Below are 16,733 nucleotides of genomic sequence, written 5' to 3' on the forward strand. Positions count from 1 at the left end.
GCGTGCACACAAGTACATTCTGATCCCAGAGTGGCCACACCGCAAGTCCCACACTTGCGTCGGCTCCGAGGATGCTGCGGACTGCAGCGCCGGCTTCTCCAGGACCAAACGTGGCCTTGAGGTCGAGCGTCTCACGCGGTTTCAGCACCACTATGACGTCGTCTTCTTCGATGCGCGGCGTGTTCTTCGGCCGCCACTGGAGTTGCTTGGCGCGCTGCGAGGCGACGCTCGGCGCGTTCTTGCCCTGTGCTTGCTGAGGGCGAGACGCTGCTTGTTGTTTGGCTGCAGGAGCCCTGGCGTCTCTCGACGCCACTGCTGTGTTCTTCCTTCCGCGCCAGACGCGGACCATATCCTGGAGGTACTCTTCCTCGGTTGGTAGAGGTGTCTCGGTTTGAGCGGTATCCATCTGTATTATCTGTAGGGACTCCGGATCGTAGCCGGTGATTTGATTTGGAGACGCCATTACCGGGGAAACCCCGGGCAGGGCCAGCGCGGCCCTTACTGCGGTTAGGCTTAACTCCGCGGTGGTTTGGCGAAAGCTTCAAGTGACCAAAAAAGGGTCAGAAGACGGCCCACCTTGACAAGACGTGATGTCTTCGGTTGCGGCTGACGTTCTTGGAGACGGTGGTAGATGGCTTGCAGGAGGACGACTTGATGTGACGCAAATAATTGCGATATTTCACAGAGCCGACGTGGTATGCGACCGCTCCCGTCGATCGACGCCAGCGCCCCCAACGTAGGTAATGAGACTGGGGGATGCATACACGCGATCAATTCGGCTGCTCGACGCTGCTCGACGCCAAGTATAGGCATAATTACTGCCATGCACAATTTGATGAACGTCACTCAATGCCAATTGCTGCACTAGACGTTCGAGTTCTCTGGCGTTCCAGTTTGACCGGCCGCGACCCGGACCTCGAACGTCTGCGTGTGAGTCTAAGACACAATTGAAATCCCCTAAAAGTACCACATGTCGGGAATTTAAAAGGAACGCATCAAGAGATTGGAAGAACGCGTTTGAGTTCTCGCGTGCCGCTGGGGCATACACGGCAACAAATCTTATTCTTAACGAAAAAAAGGTGCAGTCGAACGCCAGCACGCATCCGAAGGCATCGAAGGAAACATGATGGTCACGTAAAAGACCTCGGTTAAAAATAACGACTCCGACGCCAGTCGAATGCGTGCTGGCGTACGAAAAGAAACAATCAAAATTGAACGCACGCTTGAAAGCGAGTACATCAGAAAGCTTGAAAAAATTTGTTTCTTGCACGAACAGCAAATCACAGTGCACTGAACGTGCAAAAGCCAATACCTCAGCCTGTTTTTGTGAATTTCGGAAACCTTGAACGTTAAAAGTAATAACATTTAGAGTAAGAGCCATGGGGAAAATGAAAACATAGTATAGGATCACGCAAATGCAGGGGTACCTTTATCAGGTGCGGGAGCCAATGCCCCGCAAGTGGCTGAGTCATTTTTTCCGGCCAGGTGATCCACCGGAGGCTCGGGGCTTCCGGGATCGCGTCAAAGTCCGCAGGGGACTTCTGTCTCTGGTGGGGGCTTCTAAGTCACGAGTAGTTATCGGGGGGCGTTTGGTGTCCGGGTGTTTGAGCGAGGATGGTACAAAGACGTCTCCACTGTCCTGGCTTATGTCACTGGGGCTGGTGTCTTCGTCAATTTGTAGGGGCGCCTCACTCGCGGTGCTGTTGGAGTCCTCGTAGATGCAGGCGTCGTCGTCTTGAGATGTAGACTCCTCGATGACACCTGAACTTGTTGTCGACAGAGCAGCAACGCGAGGAGCCTCAGATGGAATATTCCCATCCGAGACGCCGTCCTCACGAGGCGCTTCGTCTGATGAGGGCTTGGCCTGCGATTCCTCAGAAATGGCCACGGGACGCGGGGAACTTAAGTTTTCAGTACCTGGAGGGATTACCAGGCCCGGAATCGTAGGGGACGCAGTGGGCGTCTGGTGCAGCGCCGCGATTGGCACACCCTGGTCGTGGTCGGCCACCACGGCTCGCGCCGACGAATCGTCGCACTTGTTCTTAGATGGCGTTCCTGGTTGAAGTGGGGGGAAATTCTTGGATGCCGCCTCGGAATACGATGGCCTGATGGTGCAGGCAACGGTGGCATGCGGGTCCCCACAACGGCGACATGGCAGCGAGCAGCCTTTCCCGTCGTGGCCATAAACGCCGCACCTTCCACAAAACGGAGCTGTGCAGTTCATGCGTAAGTGCCCACTGTCTCCACATCGACGACACACTCGCTGGATGCCCTTATAGTCACAGGTCACTCGATGGCCCGCGACCTTGAGGTAGTTGGGCACCGGTGACGAAGCCTTCATTTCCATGCGGACGTATCGCGTCCCAGTGGTCACGGTTGGGCGCGATCCCATGAGTCCTCTGGTGATGTGCAGCACCTTCCCGTAGGGAGAGAGTGCTTGTGCGAGGACTTCGCTGGGTACGCGGCACGGCAGGAACAGGACGGTCACTTGGGTCACTTGGGGTCCCAGGGGTACGATGGCGACGCGCTCTCCTCGGATGATAAGGTGCGACGCGTCTACGATTTGGGCCAGTGCAGCCTCACTGTTGACGGTAACTTGGTAGTTCCAGCCTCCAAAGTGCTGAACGCAGTATACTTCTTCGATTCCTACTATTGAAGACGTCGCGTCAACGACGTCTTCGAGACTAGTCCCCTTGGGGACGACTACGTCGAAGGCTAGCGCCTTCTTCGGGGGCTGGCTTGCCATTACGGGCGTCCGCCAGCCCAGGGACGCCGTGAGACGCTAACGACGACGTGAGACGCTAAGACGCTCCTTGTTTAGAAAAAGTTTATTCTTTCATGGGACGCAACAAACCTAAGAGACAAGCGTCTGTATAACAGGCACAATAACAAACAAAAGACAAAGCACAACATACACTACACATTTAAACTAAAGTGTCCAAGTCCGTAGGATGGCCATAGTCCGTTGTACTAATAACTGTACATATACAACGTAAATGCACTAATCACAATATGGACAATGTACATGATGATATATGTACAGAATTTACAAGACTTGGTGAAGATGTTAGAAAGTATGTACAACAGGTATCAATATTCATAAAGGTTACATAACTTACAGCGTTAGAATGAAGTGCATATATAGGAGAGCTCACACCCATATTGAACACACACAAACACATAAAAATAGTAAGCACATAGTGATTACATGCACCAATCAGACATTGACAGGTGACCTGGCTATAGGAACCAGGCCAGGTGGAAAAATAATTGAACGCGTCTGTCAACTACGGACAGAAAGCGGCACGACCATTGTCGCAGAAATTCTTCCTCCCCAAGGAAGAACAATTCCTCCGACAGAAACGATATGAGTTCAGAGTAGAGGCGTTCCAGTATTGGAAAAAGAGCACGACGACGATGATCTGCCGCAACAGCTTCGCACCTATTACGCCATAAACAAAAAGCTCCCGCAGCTATTAGAAGGCGTGCAAAGCGACTACGCGGGCAGCGACCAGATGTTACAAAGCGATTAACACCTAGGCCGCGAAAACTAGTGTTAACTGACTTCCAAAACACCTTTGCAATGACACATTGCTGCAGCATATGCTGGTTAGACTCCTGTAACGGGCAGGTAGGACAAGTGGAAGATGGGACCATGCCCCACCTCTCCAGTCTGTCCCGTGTTGGGAGTACTCTCCATCCAAGACGCCGCATAAAGTCACGGAGGTGACCAGGCAAAACCAATGCCGTTATCGCGCTCCACGACACATGTCTCGATCGTGCTAGACGGGCTGGAGGAACCAAGAGCCGCCGTTGTATCTACAATGCGGCTTTCAAGAATGTCCACATCGGGACAAATCTGCTGCGCGTGTCGATAAAATGCTACTGCCGTTGAGTAAAATGCAGGTACGTGAAGTGTTTGCGGTGCAGAATTAAGCCGTGCATCTGGTAGTAAATAGCGTAACTTGGTGCCTAAGAAAAAGCAGGCGAGATCACGCGCGGGGCACTGATCAGCATGCAACAACCGAAGTAAGAATCGTAGGGCAAGTAGCCGGCAGCGAACAGAGACGGATGGGAATGCGAATCCATCGCAGTTTTTCGGTTGCCCAAGAGCTGCTCGGCAAACCAGCTCTGTTCCACCCGACCAGAAAAAAGAGCCAATGAGGGATTGCAACGACCTGGTGATTTGTAATGGGGGCTGTAAGACATGATATATATACCATGCACGGCCGCAAAACACCGTCTGTGCTAAATACCTTCTTTCGAGCATCGGTAAATCATACTCTTGTGCTTCCCGGACGTGTCGTTTTACATATTCGACTACTGAATTCCACAAGGAGGCTGATATGCCGTAGCAAGTATAATCAAGCCCCAGAATGCGAATAGAGTCACTTTTTTGAAGACCGAAAAAGGAACTTAGACTTGCGTCTGTTGAACCAATGAATAAATATCGACATTTGGAAAAATTTAACGCAGCACCTGAAATCGTGCCATACGTAGTAAAAAGTCGTAGGCTACGGGATAAACTGTCCTCATTCTTCAAATACAACGTGATGTCATCAGCAAATGCTGTCACTGTCACGGTACCACTACCTGGTAGAGGAAGGCCTCTAACGTAAGGATCAGCGATTAGCGATTGAAGGATTGGTTCGAGGCTGAATACAAAAAGCGCAGGGGATAGAGGACACCCCTGGCGAACACCACAGGTAACCGAAAATGGCGCACTCTCTAAACCATCAAGAAATAACGTGCTGCGTATATTTCGGTATGCGTTTCTGAGAAGCTCGACGAAGTTTTGTGAGAAGCCAAATGCTGCCATTACGCTAAATATAAAGCTATGTTCGAGGCGATCGAATGCCTTTTCTTGGTCAAGTGAAACCAAGAGTCCCCGAGCTGATCTTGCTAACGTGTACGCAACTATATCGCGCGTAACAAAGGAGAGACTGTGGATTCCTCTTCCAGGAATAGAGCACGCCTGATGATGACCTATTAAGGAGGGCATCAGGCTTCTCAAACGCCGAGTGATAACTGCCGCGAAAGTTTTATAATCAACGTTGAGGAGCGTTATTGGTCGCCACTCCTCTGGGCGAACTGACGATGGGTCATGTTTAGGTATTAAAACAATTCGACCATCGCGAAAGCTATCAGGAAATTCAAAATTCTTGAAGCAGCGGCAAATAACAGAGGTGAAAAGGGCACCAATGTCGTCCCAAAACGATAAATAAAACTCAACAGGCAACCCATCCGGCCCGGGGGCCGAGCCACGCTTCATGGAAGACAGTGCCCCTTTGACTTCGTCAGCTGACGGACTTGTGCACAGTTGTTCAGCTACTTCAGATGAAAGCTGAGGGAGCCTACTTAACATTGTGGCTGTCTCGGTGGTACCGCGATGTGATGACATTGTCGTACGAGCCATGTTGGCAAAGTGAGCTAGGAAAACTGATTGATCACGTGTCGGCGGTAAGGCAGTGTGTAAGAATCTGGCCGCCGGAGTTCCTAGTCGACTCGACGGGTTGAGAAGCGAGCTTTTCGCAAATCGTAGAACCTCAGGATGAGCACAAGGATTACGTCTGCAACGCCAAGCAGCCGCCGTCAATGACGAAGCTGCAATGAGGCGTTGAAAACGACCCCTTATCTCTCGCTGCCATGCGCGCATCAAGGGAGTTAGTCGATCAACCCGAAGAGCAATACGCAGCTTTGTGGCAGTGTCCGCTAGTTCTTCGGACGTACGGCGTCTAAGGGCCCGCCCTGCTACTGAGCAGTGTAAATGCCACTGCGTCTTGAGCGCGTCCCACACCTCCGGACCGCATCCCAAAAGAGAGGCGCGCAAGATTATGGATAAACTGGAGCGTGTACGCGCGTCGTGCAGAATGCGGATGTCAAGACGCCAAGGTTTCACTGATGATGAAAAGGGAAAGTGAGCCTCGAGCGTCACTGGTCGGTGGTCTGATATATAAACAGGCGATGATGGTAATGTTACTACATCAGAGTGCGATACGTAAGAAGCTAGCGCGCTCGGCACATAGAAACGATCCAAACGACTAGACGACGTGCTACGCCGCCAAGTCTAGGCATACTGTGGTCCATGCACTAGTCTGTACGTATCTGTCAAAGAGAAATTGTGCACTAGGCGACGCAGCTCTCGCGCGTTCCAATCAGAGCGACCCCATCCTGGACCTTGCACGTCAGCTCGCGTGTCTAATACACAATTAAAGTCTCCAGTGAGTGAGACATGACGACCGTCTAGAAAATACACTTCCAGGTCACGGAAAAAATCGTTAGACATCGCTGCTTGAGCTGGCCCATAAATACACAAAACACGCAGCTTGAAGGATGATAGGACGCAGTCAAAAGCCAATACCCGCCCATTCCCGTCATAGAAAACATGATGATTGCACAGAAGAGCGCGGTTAAAAATAATAATTCCAACTCCAGAGGAGCGAGATGTCGCGAAGAAAAAATAACAGTCTAAATTAAAAGCGCGTTCGAATGCACGAACGTGGCCAATGGTGAAAAATTTGTTTCTTGTAAACACAGAATATCACAATGTTCTGCGCGGGCTATGCTGATAACCTCGGCTTGCTTTACTGGGTTACGGAACCCTTGAACATTTAAAGAAAGAATTTTCAGGGTGTCAGCCTTATTGAAAAAAGGTGGGTGACTGACCTGGTCGTGTTTTTCGATTCGGTATACCCCGGGGATCTGTCCGGGGGAACTGGAGTACGTACACTAAACAGCACAATTCGACCCTCTAGAAGAGGGTCGAGGTTTCTTTGGTTGCTGGAACTCGGAGCGGCTATCTTGGGTGCCGTCCGAGCTGGTGCCAGACTTGTGAGCACGCTTGACCTCTCGCGGGGCTTGCATTTCCACGTCACATCCGTCAGGGCTAGAAGGGTGTCCGATGCTACTTTCGACTTCGAGGCTGAAGCTGCTGTCGGACGAATCAGATGGTGGTAGGGCTGCAGCGTTAACGTTGTCGCCGCCTCCAACGAACTTGATCACGGATTGCTTGTCGAGACGTGTCAGTAAAGAACTCCCATGGCGTCTTGCTACTTGTTCAAGAGAGTCACGAGCCTGGCTTTCGGAATGATCCAATGGGCTTTGCTCATTCGGTTTCAATTCTGCTCCTGGCGAGACACCAGCGTCCGTAGATCTCGCAACGCCGGCGTCTTCTGGGCAATCAACTGCTAGGTTTAACGATGAGTCTGGTGCCTCAGTGTCTACCGGCGTTTCTTTCTCGGCTTGCGCCGGCGTCGAACATGGCATGACATGTTTGCCTGGGACAGACGCGAGGTCAATCGCGGTGGCTGTTTCTGTCGCTGAGATTGGCAGACGTGGCACGCTCGAGTTGGCCAAGCTGCACACTTCTTCATCGTTTAATGGAGCTCTCAGAATCGGATTCTGGCGTTCTTCTAGTACAGCTCCTTGTTCTCGTTCTTCTGTTGCCGTTGGTGACACGGACGGTAGGGCAGGAAAGGTCCCCACAGTAGCATCAGAATATGAACGACGCACAGGGCAGACGGTGGTAGGGTGGTTATCTCCACAATGTCGGCAGGGGTGGTCGTAACCTTCGCTTTCGTGTCCGTGCACACCACAGCGACCACAGAATGGTGCTGTGCACTGTGCTCGATAATGACCACTAGAGCCACACCGACGACAAACACGTTGCAGACCGCGGTAGTCGAAGGTGACTCGATGACCAGAAACGCGAAGATAGTTGGGGACGCGATTTGTGGGACTCATTTCCATCCGGATATAGCGTGTGCCTGTGAGAACTCCGCGTCTTGCGCTCATGACGCCAGCGGTCACCGTCAACACCTTGCCGTATGGGGACAAAGCCTGGACGAGTACCTCGTTGGAGACGAAGGCTGGTAAAAACAGGCAGGCGATGTTAGTTGCCTGCGGGCCGACTGGAACGACAGGGATACGCTCGCCACCGATGGTCAGGTAGCCAGCGTCGACGATGAGAGTCATGGAAGCCATGCTCTTTACAGTTACTTGGAAGTTCATGCCTCCAATGTGCTGAACGCAGTGTACCTCTGAGAGGCCAACTATTGAGGCCGTCGCGTCGACGATGGTCTCCGGACTAGTCCCCGCAGGGACGACAACGTCGAAGGCTTGCGCCTTCGAAGGCGTCCACGACGTCGATGGCGCCATGGCTAGATGAGGAGGACGTCCCTGACGTGGAACACGCAGGGACGTCAACACGGAACCCTTGGTAACACGAAGCTCCTAATGGCGTGGCTTGGGCGTCCCTCGTATGTAACCACCAGTGGCACATACCCGAAATAGGTATAACACTTGACCTCCAAGGTGGTGCCAGTGAGAGATTTCTTCTGTGCGTTGTTGAACAATAAAAAATAGTGCTCAAATACATGCCAATGGCTGCTAATGGGGAATGAGAGACATGAGCATTCGGTTTTTAGTCAACGCGCACGCTGCGATCCCCATTTGCAGCCATTGGCATGTACATTGAGCACTATCGGACAAGAAAGGGATGCTACATTATACTCGCTGGGTGTAACCTCCTTAGCTTTAGAAAGGTTTAGCGAGCGTTGAGCCGCAGTGCGATGAATACAATGAACTTGTATATACCATGAATGAACTCAAGGTGGTTAAAAATGAGAAGTAGATACGAAGCGCAAGCCGTAAGAAAGTAAAGGCCGAATTCTCCTGTCTCTCATTTCTCATTAGCAGCCATTGGCATGTAAATTTAGCCCTATCTGACAGGGAAAGGTTGCTACGTTATACTCGCTGGGCGTAACCTCCTTGGTTTTCGAAAGGTTTAGCGAGCGTTTGGTCGCAGTGCCATGAATACAGTGAACTAGAATATACCATGAACTCGAGGTGGTTAAAGGTGGGAAGTGGACCCAAAGCGCAGGCCGTAAGAAAGTGTGCGTGTGCCACCTCTCGTGTAGTCCTTGGAATGTCCGATGGATGGCGGTGCTTCTATATGGGGAATATATGATAAAAAGATGCGAGATGGTGGGACTTGGAGTGTTGAATAGATGAACGAACGGACACACAAACAGATGCATGGACGGACGCATGAATGGACGCAGGGGCGGATGCACGAAAGAACGCAAGGACGGGCGCACAAAAAGACGCATGGACGGTCACACGGATGGACGCATGGACGGACGAATGCTTCGCCCCACTCTCCATCATTCACTCCGTGGATATGCTGCCATTTTTTTATATATCATGGGGATCTGACTGTGTAATCTGTAACACACCGGAAACAATACACCACGTTTTCTTACACTGTTGCGAGGGAGTATACTTTTGGTACGTTTACAAAACAGAATTAAAAAGTATTTCCGTTACACCCTCTTGAAATCAGGTATTTAGCAACTGAGAATGATGAAGGATTACCGCCTTTGATTATACACGATGACTGCCTTGCACAGTATATGGCGCTCTAGAATGGCTGGATTTCGCTGTGATCCGGACAGGAGACCAGCTATACAGTACTTTAAAGAAAGTATGTCAAGGTTCCTCGAGGTAGTAAGAACAAATGACTGTGTTACTTTATAATTAGAAAGGGTGGAAGCCCTACTACCCATGAAGGCATTTTCAGATGGGATGTGTTGCAGCAGTGCTTGACCGCCGTAGTAACGTTTCTGTTATGTTTGCTGCATATTATAATATATTTATATTATCCCACATGGTGTAAAGTTTCACCACAAATAAAGAACATAAAATGTGCTTGTCTCAGTGCTAGAATACTGGGCTGGGTCGCATTGGGCCGGGTGCAAGATCTACTGTGTCCTCGGTATTTTTTTATTTGTTGGGCTTCTGTTTTTCTAGGGCGTGCGATAGTGGCTACATAAACCGGCGGACTACAGCGCCGTGCGTGACCCGCGTGTTCGGATCTCGTAATAAAATTCACTGTAAAACAAGTGTTTATTTCGTGTAATCTCTGCACTGCAGAGTTTCCTGCGCTGCTGGAACTTGGTCTGTCGCGGCTTGCAGGGGCTGCAGCACCGCGAGAGCCACGGGAGCGGTAACTTGCAGGCGATTGCATTGAATCCTCAGCAGGTTGTACTCCACGAGAATCAGTCCACGCTGACTTGTACTTCCCGAACAATCTCGGCGATTCTCCACTGTGCGCACACATATTCCTGGAGACGCTTCATTGGTCCCTGCATGATGGGCAAAGAGAAAGGGGGAGGTCAAATAAGTGAGTAAAAGGAAGATCATTAAAGGAAGATCCACAGTGTAGTTGGTTCGTGGCAAAAACTCTTTCAAAGGGTGCAAATACTTGATCCAGCAGGATCACAAATTTTCAATTTCTAAATCGATAGAACGCATGGTCCCTGCTGTGTTGAGTTGAAGGGGGATAAGAAATCTCCGAGTGTACTATTCATTATCTCGACCATCGTTCTTGATGTGGCATTTTAAGGACTGTGTAGCAGTTATCCTAATAACACAGTTAGTTGTGAGACCCCCTCTCTTCTACGAGAGTGTTTAACTCTACGGCTTCTTGTGTATTATCAATCGTGTGAATACTTCCTGGTAAACTCACAATTTTCTAGCGGTCACGCACGTTACTCATAACTATCACTGTCGAAGTGTTGTTTTTGCATACAATTGATCGTGCTATTTTCAAATAAAGTGCAAAGGACACTTTGTATGGTTAGTCTCAGGACATTAACAGCTCTGCACAGGAGCATTTAAATTTTCACAAGGATATGAATTGGCCACATCTGGAACACGTAACATGGCAAGCACCCATAAAAGTTTTCAAGAGATAAGTCTGACTTCGTGGAAAAACATATTGGTCAACTATAAATCGAAATGAGATTCTTCCATATCATTCTTGAGTATTAATAGCAATCCTGATTGTGTTTATGAGCCTAATTCGTGGGTCCATGTGTTGCAAGAAGGTTCATTCTGTCGCTGAACAGCATCAAATTGCACCTACCTGGAAACGGTCTTCTATGATAGTGCAGAGGATCTCTGTTGTGGTGAAAGGCCACTGTTTTCCAAATGCAGAGAGTGCCTCTGCCTGCGACTCGCTGTACAGCGGCACTGCTGGGGGCACCGAAACCCCGGGAAACAGCTAGACAAGGTCGTTTATTTGGTTCTGGAACCAATCACGGTTGAAGATGGTGCCGGCCTCGGAATGCAGGTTGCACAGCAGCACCCCGAACAGCACGTAGACGTCATCCATGGTGGCAGGAGGTTCTGGTCCAGTCATTCCTATCCACGGCTGCTGGCTAAGCACCATCCTGTTGATCTTCACTGGTTCCAGCCACAGACCATCCTCGTCAGAGCCTTCCAAAACCTTATGGGCCAACGAAACGACATTTTTGAGCAGGATGTTCGTCTCCCAGACTCTACTCCATGCGTAGCTTAAAGAACAAATCAGTCTGATTAACTGTCGGCGTCATGCGTTATAGGTCATATTCAACCAGCTGTTTGCGGAAAAGTGTCATGATATTTCTTTGTGCAATAGTCTTTTCTTGTGGATTCTGTCATAATCACTGTTATTTCTGCAGGACAGCCAGATACGACCAATGAATGTATTGAGGACAGCTCTGCATCCCAAGCTCAGATAGCATAATGAGATTGCGTAGGTTAATGATGATCCAGACGTGCCGTTGGTTCGGGCTTGACTAACGCATGTACTGAACGTATTTTTCGAATGAGGACATCGTCGACGTATTGCAAGGTAACTAACTGTACTGGCATAGCACGACGCACAATCACGACAGCTGATTGGTGGAAGAGGATGCTAAACACATAATACAACGAGAGGACCGGCCACAACGTGGTCGCAGGTACTCGTTAAAGCTTTCTCCAGATTGGCTATGCACCTTGAGGTCAGGGGTGATCAGGCTCCGCTGATCATCAAGTTGCATCCTATTCACTCCTTCAATTTGTGTGCTCGCGACAGTAGTGATACAAGTGAGCTCACGCTTAGTACTGTGCAGCATGGGTCGTTTTTTTTTTTTTGTGAGCACTGCACAGTTCTATGTATGAATTAAAACCAGCAATGTAGTCAGCTTTTTCATTCTGTACAAGTGAGCGCTTGGAGGACAGTGGGCACAATCGCTTAACTTGGGCACTGTTCTTAATTTTTAACCCTTTGGCTTGTTGATAACGTTCTCAGTAGTAACGATTGTAGATACTAGCGGCGATAAGCTTTTGTACAAATGCTGCGTCAGTCACAGAAGATCCAATAGAATGGCAAAATCGTTTATAGCCACGTGTTCTTGGCCTAAAGAACGATGCCGGATCTGCGTTAATCCCCGTTCCAATTGAGTGGTGAACTCACAGACCGTTTTATCAGCACATTTTTGGCATCATGGTACTCTGCTTAGGCAAAATCATTTCATCCGTTGTCTTGTGGCCATTTGGTGTCACGCGTGGTGTCCCCTTTAACCGCCAAATCCATTGAATTGTCTTGAATTTCAGCAACGTCGTCAAACCGCTTTAAATGAACGCGTCAGAAGACAACGCCAAAGTGTGTTCCGCATGGCTGCAGCTAGACATATACTCTATAATACCTTGACGCGTGCTGAATGCGAGCTGCGTTTTTCGATTTTCCCCTGTATCTTTACAGGACACGTGTTAGAGTTCTGTAACCTGAAAGCGCGTTTTCCACGTGAAATTATATAAATGTTTTTAGCATGATACTATTTAGTATATCACTTTTTTCTGATATACAAGCGTTTGTGCGACACGACAGTCAAGACTGAAGATCTCTAGCCCTTATGATCGAGGCATACACAAAACAAAACGCTCATGTTGGGACACACTAGATACCAGTTGGCAATAGCGTGAGCTTCCTACAGTCAGCCAAAAACCTAACCGCTTCTGCGGACTTTCAAGCAGCGAACTACACCTGTGCCTGTCTTGTTGGTGCCGTGATTACAGCTGCATACGATATTCAACAACACACCTTTTGTTCTGAATTACAAAACAAACGAGGTCGCGTTGATTTAACGTGGAACATCTAAGACGCTTTGCATTGTCAAGAGGACAGCGCAGGCCGTGGCAGCCTACATCGTCGTGCACAGTGTCCCGAGCGCTGTTATGAGCGAGGAGGACGCGTGCGTTGGAAAACACACGCTGATGTATGCGTACGGCCGGGTGAGCGGATCCGTACACGCTTCAAGGAGAACGACTGGTTCGAGCTCAGAGGGTGAATTCGCTGCATTCGACGTTGTACCACCAATCGCAGACACCCCTCCGCTCGTTGAAGATGGTGCCGTTGGGACAGAGGAAGCTGTGTCTCGCTCCCAGGTTAGGAACTCCGGTGCACATGTGCCACACCTGAAAAGAAAAGAAAAAAGAAATGCACCAGGGCTCTCGCACGTGACTACTTCGAGGTTTGAAATCCAAATAAGGTAAACGTTCCAGGGAACACGGGATTTAAGCTTGAAAGAAAAATCTTTAGGACACGGAGCGCCTATGGAGCCGACTTTGCGACAAAGAACCTGCTTTCTTAAAGTTGTAGCCTCGAAGAAGTCATGTCTGATTACTAAAACGCTGAGCTCCGGATACCTCCCGTGGTACGATGATTTCCGTGGCTGCTGTACGTTCGGTTACTTTTTTTAAACACACAAAAAGTTCATTTTGACTTGTCTCTCCCATAGTAGAATACAATGTACTCTAAATCGTTTAACACTTTTATTCTAAACTAGAAACGTACAAAAGTGTGACAGAGGTCACGTAATCGGTTCTTCTTAGCGTAGCCTCGGGACGGTTTTAAGCTCTCCCATAGTAGAGTAACTAGTGCTCTAAATTGTTACACGCTTTTTTCTAAACACACAAAAAACGTAATGCTTATGCATCTCGATGAAGAACTAGTTGTGCTGGGAGAGGAAGCTTTTCCTCCGACGCTGGTCAACGCGATTCATTATTGTAAAAAACAACAGAGTGTCCGTGCCTTTCCTTCCAATTGAGGAGGTGGGCTAAAGCTTGTACCACTGTGACATTACAGTGCGAATTCTCCTTTTCTTCATTAAAAACGTCTTTTTTGTGCAATATTGTTCTTGAGCACGACAGAAAACTGTCCTCACAGGTGAATAAAAAAAAACATCACCTTACACTGTGAGTGACCCCCTTGTTTGTGCATATAGCCTTACTGTTTATATAAGCTTAATCATCTCGATGTTCATGAATGTCCTGTTTTTGTTGTACAATTTTTGCATTGTACATCACTGCAAACGCAAATAATTTATTTTCACTGTATACAACAGCTTGCACTGTACATACACATGATCATCATTGTCCATCTTTCTGTGTGTACATAAGCTATATGAGATATATGTGGAAATAAAATTCTTTTAAACGCAACCATGCGTTAGTTCAGGAGGCAGCGCAAGAAGCCTACGTACGGGACGGCTTTATGTTCTCCCATAGTAGAGTACCTAGTACTCTAAATCGTTACCCACTTTTTCTAAACAAACGGGACGGCTTAGTTATCTCCCATAGTGGAGTACTAATTACTCTAAATCGTTAAACAGTTTTTATAAACACAGCTCATGTGCCTATGCTGGGACGGCTCTCTGCGCCGTGCGCATCCATAGTTTGAGTACAAAGTACTTGCAATCGTCGAACACTCTTTTTTAAACAATCGCCATCAGACGTGAGGCCCACGAGATAGCTCTATGCTCTCCCATAGTAAAGTACTTCGAACTCTAAATCGTTAACATTTCCGAACACTTCCAGTGTTGTAAGTTAAATCGTGTCTGGGGGTCTCTTGTTTGTACGCCCCACTGAAGTCATTTTGTTACACGGTGCATTTGTACTCACATGAACTGCTGTTACCAGTATGCAATAAATTTCATGTTTTCAACCTTGCGGTGTCGAATTCAGTAAGTAAACTACCCCGAGAAAAACACTTCATGAACTCGTACTGCTTTCACTGAGGCAACGATCCAAATTTCGTAGTATATTGATGGAGCTTCCACTTCACACGTAGCAAACAACACAAGGACCGTGCGTCAACCGATGAAGACAGCTGTTAGAAGCGTCGGCTTTCACTCGGTCCTTGGCCTGTGTGTGCTCTGCGCTAGATGCCGAAATAGAATACGAACATGCCTGAACTCATTTCGTATCAACAGTGGTTCCACCAACTATGCAAATTTTCTTGCCACCACATTCCTGTAAGTAAAATTTTCCTTCAGTCAGGTTTCTTTGAATTCTTACTTTATATCATGCTTAAAACTGTTACGAACTGTTTCACAAAGTGAGCAATATTAATATCGTTACACAAGGAGGTTCCACCAACTAAGCGGAAGGTTTTTTTATTTATCCACTCCGCGGAGCATACCTTAGTTGACATTCCTGTAATTTTTATTGCATATCTCTCTCGAAATCGTTCGAAGCAAAGCTCCCTAATTAGGGGGGAAATCATAATCTCATTGCACATAAAAGTTATAACAACTAAATAAAACACCCATACTGAAAGTTTGCCCGTCATAAATTACCACAATCCACCATTGTGGCATAATTAATGTTCTCTATTTCAATGTTGCAGTGACATTGTGGAGACTAGGTGAACGTTCTTTTGTGCCTCAAATAATGTGCAATTAATCCCGCTTACTTACCATGCCCCCCCCCCCAACCTCATCCCATGAGCTAACGGAAAAGCTATACGTCTGTACGTTCAGTTGACTACCCTGGGCAGGGATCAAAAGGTAATAATATCTGTGAATTTACGTCACTAAACTCCGATATGATTATGATGGACGCAGTAATGGAAGACTGCGCAAATTTCGAGCATCTGGCGTTCTTCAAGGTGCATTGATATCAACCAAGTACACGGGCTTCTACCTTATCAGCTCCATCAAAATGTGACCGCCGCTATGGGATAGAACCGCGGTCAGCAGCAAAGCACCACAATCACTGTTCCACCCAAGGAGGTTTAAAAAAAATGCTGGAGTGGAAGCTCCCGGAATGCTTTGGCAGCGGTAGTGAAGCCAGCTTTTGCCCTCCAAAGATTTCAGAAACATGCTATTTTCTGGTGGTGCCCTTAGACATGAAGTGGCATTGATTTGTTAGTCTAAAGGCTACGTTTTTTATAACTTAAAGGAGAGTCGTTTCTGAATAAATAACACGCAGAGACTATTATCGGTGAGTTAATCTAAAAAAATTGCCTTGAATTCAAGGCCTACTAAAGAAAATTAGTAACACAAGGACGCAATTCGAGCACTATCTGACCCGAAGAGGTTGCCACGTGAAACTTGTTAGGCGTGCGAAAAAACGCCCCTTCTCAATCGCCGAATGCCAACAGCTCATCATGCCCATAGTAAGATGGCTGCCGCAGCCGCCTTCTTACGGTTGGCACGGCTTCATTTGTGGGCAAGAATTTCCACCTCAGCAAATTTTTCTTAAATCTTCTTGGCTCCACTAGGGCTGATGGAGTTAAAGGAGGGCAGTGGTTCTCAGCAACAGCTGCACATAGTATCTTCTCTGGGCCAGAAGAGACACCTACTGTGGAGATCTGTTGGTGTGTTTCACAGCAATTTTTCTGTCTCTGTTTGAGGTAGTCTACTGGACGCAGAGTCAAAGGTTTCGAGGGGGAGACGACATCACATGCCATGCCTCCTCCACTACTAAATCTTTTGCCATTAGAACAGGCGGGGAAGACCATGCTGCTTGGACTATTGAGCAGCGATGAAATGATCATGTTATTTGTCACTGTTCTCCCTACAGCACGTACAGACTGCCGCTATAGCTGCTGTTTTAGCCAGCCTTGACGACAGACGCTTGTC

The 16,733-nt window shown here is 48.3% G+C and overlaps 1 protein-coding gene across 5 annotated transcripts in view; it reads right to left on the reverse strand.

Moving 5' to 3' along the window:
- Positions 1-1,304: 1,304 nt before the first annotated feature.
- The window catches only part of LOC119174440 (uncharacterized), a 240,170-nt gene continuing 224,741 nt past the window's right edge, over positions 1,305-16,733 (reverse strand). The window contains exons 6-8 of one of the 5 annotated variants that reach the window (XM_075895651.1): positions 13,118-13,284; positions 10,928-11,290; positions 9,888-10,145 (exon numbers count right to left, since the gene is read on the reverse strand). In XM_075895651.1, the coding sequence (XP_075751766.1) occupies positions 13,147-13,284 (138 nt within the window). In that variant the 3' untranslated portion in view covers positions 9,888-10,145; positions 10,928-11,290; positions 13,118-13,146. Of the gene's footprint in view, positions 10,146-10,927; positions 13,285-16,733 lie in introns of those variants that run through there. The other 4 variants (XM_075895650.1, XM_075895648.1, XM_075895647.1 and 1 more) reach the window with 4 other exon arrangements.

The sequence above is a fragment of the Rhipicephalus microplus genome, chromosome 5 (genome assembly GCF_043290135.1).
Source record: "Rhipicephalus microplus isolate Deutch F79 chromosome 5, USDA_Rmic, whole genome shotgun sequence".
Taxonomy (NCBI): Eukaryota; Metazoa; Arthropoda; class Arachnida; order Ixodida; family Ixodidae; genus Rhipicephalus; species Rhipicephalus microplus.